This window comes from Loa loa, assembly GCF_000183805.2.
Source record: "Loa loa unplaced genomic scaffold supercont3.57, whole genome shotgun sequence".
NCBI classification, from domain to species: Eukaryota; Metazoa; Nematoda; class Chromadorea; order Rhabditida; family Onchocercidae; genus Loa; species Loa loa.
In genome coordinates this window covers 190,708-196,664 of record NW_018108237.1, presented here as the reverse complement: position 1 = coordinate 196,664, position 5,957 = coordinate 190,708, and the positions used below count along the sequence as shown (strand labels likewise).

At 34.7% G+C, this 5,957-nt stretch overlaps 1 protein-coding gene across 1 annotated transcript; it reads left to right on the top strand.

Annotated features, from left to right (window-relative positions):
* Positions 1-2,526: 2,526 nt before the first annotated feature.
* On the top strand, positions 2,527-5,186 carry LOAG_08532 (hypothetical protein; the record flags this gene model as incomplete). The annotated part of the gene is made up of 4 exons (XM_003144062.1): positions 2,527-2,565; positions 3,154-3,317; positions 4,290-4,374; positions 5,028-5,186. 4 exons carry the CDS (start codon positions 2,527-2,529, stop codon positions 5,184-5,186), a joined length of 447 nt encoding a protein of 148 aa, XP_003144110.1.
* Between the last annotated feature and the right edge of the window lie 771 nt (positions 5,187-5,957).

Sequence of the window (5,957 nt, the reverse complement as noted above, 5' to 3'; positions counted from 1 at the left end):
GAGACCGATAACAGCTAGTGTGCAAAAAACTTCAGAATTTTGCATTTACTTCAACAACCGATACGGTCGCTTTGCCATATTGCTATTATGCTCTACTAGAAAGCCACATTAAGTTGGAAGGTTTTATATTTGAAACCAGGAATTAATTCAGTATGACAATCTCGAAATCCATCCAAGCAATAGGACGTACTGAAGTAGAAATGAAATAGACATAATGAAAGGTAAACAATAGATTGAGATGAAGAGGAAATAGGCTCTCTGCTAACATTGCCAATTACAAATTCAGAGAGCAAAATGCATCTTAAAAGTAGGAATGCATTTATTGCAATGAAGAAACGACCGGTCGAACCAATGAGGCGCTACTTGGCTCCAATGGCCATAGTCTTATTTAATTTCCTTTTTTATATATGGAGTCATAGTATGTTATACTTTCAATAGTTTATATAAAAATATAACAGATTTTTAAGATTAATAGTCAAATAAAAAAAAAAAGTAACAGAAAAGAGCAAAATTTGAATGACCTATTTCTCCAAAGAAACCTAGAAGATTGAACTCTGAAGTGTATTCAAGCCAGAAACTAACTAAAAAGAGAAAGCAAATATATCCGATATTCTGTAGAACAGAAAATCGCAGGTTTTATAACAAATATTTGTTCATTCATTTATGAGTTTATAAGCAAAAAGATGTTTTGGGCAAGAAGAAAGCCAGCTGTAATTTGCATTTTCTTTTAGGCATTGTGTATTTCTTGAGGTTTTAAAAGTTTCGAGAGAGGATTCGAAGGGCAAACCAAAGAAGAAAGTGACAGATACACTTTGTAAGTGTTTCAAACTTTGTAAGATTTGAAAAGACTTCCCTTGGCATTACTAATATTACGTATTCTTGTAGTAGTGTACGTTTGGTGATCATATAAGAGATAAAGAGATGAAAAGTTAGTGCGTGGAGATAAGTTGTCAAGAATAGTTTGATTTCATTATCATAAGGTATTAACTTACCAGAGAGAGGGTATGAGAGTTCATATATGAAACGCCGGATGAAATAATTTTCACTTTAACTTATATTTATGGATAAAAAAATTGGCAGAGAAAATGTATTTGGCTATAAAATCCCATTCTGTGATAAGTTTAATGCCAGAAACGAAGTTCTCAAGTTATTTAGTAGTACCACTTGATGGAGTAGGAAAAAATGATAGCAAATAACAACAATATAGATAACTATCACCAGAACATTGCAACTATCTACTCTACTATTTTTAATAATGACGCAATAGCACACCAAATGCAGCTGCTATAGGTATCCCGAAAAAGTCAAACTTCTTGATTTATTCAATTCAATGGTTAAAATATCAATACTTTAAGTCCCTCTTTTAGCCCAGTAATCCAGTAGTGACAACTAGACAACTTTACCTAAAGCTTTCAGAATGAGAATTTAGTTTGTTCCAACACTGATACTATTCCCTTACCGTAATGTCATACTTGGATTAAATCAAAGAAATCCATGACATAATAAAGCTATCATTTTTTATCACATGCAGGAACGAGGAATCTTGAATTATCATTATATAAGGATGTATATTTCATCGATAATATATTTTCGTTATTGAAAATGGGTATGAATACTTAAATCCATAAAATGCCCTAAGGATAAGAACGCTGTTCTTTTTCATGGCTAATATTATAATGATGATAAAATAAAAGATGTTTGTGTTGAGCGAAACAACGAGAGAGGGAATAATGTCAAGGGATGTGGCAACAGAAGAAGTTTAGTTACGTTAATGGGAAGTTCACTATTAATAAATAATTATTACTGATACACTTCCAAATGCAGCCCTCTTTGCATGCCAATTATTTGATGGAAAAAAATTCCACGGAAGAGCTACTCAGGAACAATCGATACTTTTCTCCTAACTCAATCATTAATCGTTGGGTTCGGATGGCATAAGCTTGATAGTGTTGAAACATTAGAACAAACTTCCAGAGAACTTGAGAAGACATTTTGCAATTTGTTGCTTCGTTTCAAGAAGGATAAACATGGAATTTCGATGAGTGGTTGGCAGTTGCAAATTGGGCATTTGGGCTGGAGATCATTGCAATTGTTGTATTGATATTTGTAAAAGTTGATTTGGTGGTATTATGGTAGAATAGAGCTTCCTTTCTCCCACCCTCTCTCTCTCTCTCTCCCTCTCTCTCTTCCCCTTCTCTCTCTCTTAAGTATTTCTTCAGCAGAGGGAAAATTTCTTCTATATATTACTGGAAATATTTGTTGAGAAGTGCACAACTGGCACTGGAAGAGGATTCATTAAGGTATTTTTTCAAGAGTTCTTCCATTTAAGAGAAGGAATAGTTTTCACTCTTCTCTATATTCTATCTTTGAGAATTATACGTTTGTCTCTAGTGGAGGCCTCTTTTTTTAGGGTCTATTTATCAAATGTATAATGAGGAGAGATTGTGTTGAAAAGCAACCCTAAGGGAATTCTAATATGGGATGAAAGCATATTACGTCCTTTCGTCCCTTTTCTAACATGAAATTATGGCGAATAATATGAACACTTCCAAAAGGGAATTTTTGGTAGGCCCGTTCTTCTCCATTTCCTTTCCCTATTGACCATCGATAAATTCATTCAAAGAAAAGAAGAAAATTCATATCAAAATTTACAACATACTTCCTTTCTTTCATTACTATGGCATGTTTGCCATTTACCTCTTTCTTTAAATTGAACGCACCAATCAACTCTTCGTTTTTGTAACAAATAAATCAATAACGATGATCTTTTACTTCATCATCGTTGACAGATACCTCACTGACGGTTCGAGTATCACGGTCCAGTATGTCGAATTGCAACGAAAAATATGTTCTTAATTACTACAGAAACTACCTAACCATCTCGCCAAGCTGAATCTAACTGCATTGATCTCAAACAAGGAGCTGCCTACTGATAGATAACTCTTTTTTTGAAGTATTAGAACTGAGACAATGCATATTTCAAGAATGATTTGCGAACCCTCAAATGAAAATAGTCCATAAAACTCAACTTTCCGTTACTGTATGTGAAGGCTGAAACTTCTAAGAACTGCTGAAAACGTCAAAGACTTGGTCGAGTGGGAATTCTGAAGCCTTCTCAGCCTAGGAACGAAACATGAGCTTTTACTATTGCAGGAAAATTCAACACTGAGTGATCATGACCAAAAAGATGGTAGTGGAGTGTTTGTGAAAGTAAGGAAGGAAAGTCTCGCCTTGTTATCGATAGAAGATGGTTTTCCAAATCCAATACTCGTCGTTGTTACATTCGCAATTCTTGACAGAATCATGCGTATACAGTCGTTAGTTTGTATTTAAGGCTAATGAGGAATTAGAACAAGGAGATTTCTGTGTCTATAGCCAATCTAAAGATCAACTAATGACAGATCAGTGAATGCCATCTTCAAGCAACGCTTTGAAGTAGATCTTGTTTGAGATGAAGTAGGGGAAGAAATGTTTGTAGATGTGGCGGGAGAGCGAAACTCTTATATTATTGGCAAACACAAAAGGGAAACATAAAAACAATGGATGTAATAGCATCAAATGGACGATTGCAAACCAAAATTGTAAGCATAATCGATGTTTTGATGTTCTCTTCATGTTTAACTTCGTTTGATGTTTAACTCCCGCCGTCTTTGACTTGCATTTTGAAGAATTAAAACACAAATCAAAACAACAAGTCAATGAGGATTAACAAGCAAGTGACTGAAAGGATGATTGTTAAAAAGATTGGATGGATTACAATCATTTACAACGATGGAAATTATGCGCTGATTCACCGCAATACCTTTATTATAACAATCATAACTGCAAATATCTGAAGAACTGGTTGAGAAAAAAAATTGATTTACAAAAAATTACTAATAGAGAATTGAACTTACAATTGTTTGGCGAAATACACAAAGGAAGGAAGGAAGAAAGTGATACAACTTGAAATGCCATAAGAAGCCATTGAGGAGTAGGAATCGAACTGAAAGAAGTGGGAGATTATGTACGCCATCGAGCTAACAACTAATATCAAAACATAACATATAAAGTCCTTGTATCACATTACATCTAGCTTGACTTATAGCAAGGCTCTAATTATGGAAAATAAGTCAAGATCTCTACTAGTATTGACTATTTAGGTCAGATGTGTACATCGTCAAATGAAGAAAATTCATGAAAAGATACTCTTCTGCTTATGATTCTAAAACTCGAAGTATTTGCTGAGACAAGCTGCTAATAAAACAACTGCGACAAGTGCTTCACGAAAGTTAATCATTGTATCATAGGAAAAACAAGACAAATATGAGATATCATGAACCATCACTGGGATCGGCCTATCCCACATTCTTAAATATAAAATTTGAATGCCAGGTGATCATGTACGATTGCAGAAAAAAGTAGTGTAAAGAATTAAAGCGTTAAATAGTTGCAGAATATGCTAGCATATACCTGTTTTCTGTCAGGAAAAGGCTTTTGATAGCTCAAAAATAAATGTTTGTCATTCCACAAAAACGAGAGCTAATGCAAGTAAGTACATTATTTCTCTTACCACTCTTTAATCCGGATACTGGTTGAATGGAAAGAAAGCAGTAGAGAATACTTCATAGAAATGTTGCTCAAAAAGATAAGATAAAACAGATGATATAGTTCCTGTCGCTGATATCGTAAGTAGAAACAAAGGGACAATGATCCCCCCTTTTTGAAAGCCAGACATCTTTGTTTTATATGTTCATATCGTCTTACATTTACGCTAACAAAGAACCCAACGCCAATGGATGCTAATTCTTGTAATCATAAAACGGTATAAGGACCCTTCCAGTCGAAGAAGCGGAGGATCCTCAGCACTAATCCATTTTCTCAAATGTGTTTCATTCAGGTCGGTTGGACATAAGATGTCGGGCGTGATTTGTTTGTTTTGTTCTTGAGTATTCGTTATTAATTTGTTGTATCGATGTCATATTTGCAAGTTCGTTGTTGTATTAATAAATTTATCGTAATAAAAGGTTTAGTTACCCAAGTTTGAGGTACTGTCCACTAAAGAAGCAGAAAGAACCCTCGGTTTTGTCACGGTTGAAGAAAATCGGCAACAATTCCCCACATTAAAAGCTCTTCGGGAAACGACCGAAATCTCGGTAGTTGAGGAGGGAAGTTGTCGCAGTGAATGCTTCCGAATCAAATCATGAAGCCAACCGGAAGTCTCGTCTTTACCGAAGTGACCGCCGAACTTGAAACACTAATAGCAAATATTCATTTTAAATTGGAGGCTAGCATGAAAAAGCATGAATAATAGAAAGGTACGAAATTCCTTTTTTTTAAAATTTCTTCGGCTCCAAAGTATCGCATCACCATGACCTGCATCAGTGAGAACAGGTTGCTCGTAAGGGAGTTTGTGGCGATGAAATAAGCAGTGGAGTATATTACTTCCCAATGATATAACAAATACAGTTCTTCGTCAACCATAAGGAATACATCATGATGGTTTAAATCAGTCAAGTCGATAGCATGCGAGACATAGATATTGTGTCCTGTTCAAGATACTCAGAATTGAAAAACTATTCGGTCACTGTTATGCGGATATGTGGGGATGAATATTCATGTAGACATATTTTTAATCCAAATCAAAGGTAGTAAGTTGCAAAAGGGAACTCTAATAAAGAAGTATCAAAGTTCTGATTGTAGCCAATGCTGAGTTGTCGTCTAAGACTTTATCAGGTCTTCGCAGAAACACTATGCAATTTTGATATGCCCATAAAGCTAAAGGAAAAAAATACCCAATGATGCAAGGCAGCTATGCAGAGAAATTTTAAAAATGATTGAAAAATTTTGCGCTATATCCATTCTTCGCATTGATATTAGAAGAATCAGCCAGAAATTGATAAAAAATCAAAGAGGAAAAGAAAAACTGATGAGTGAACAGTATTAGGAATACGATTAAATTTATTACAACATAACAA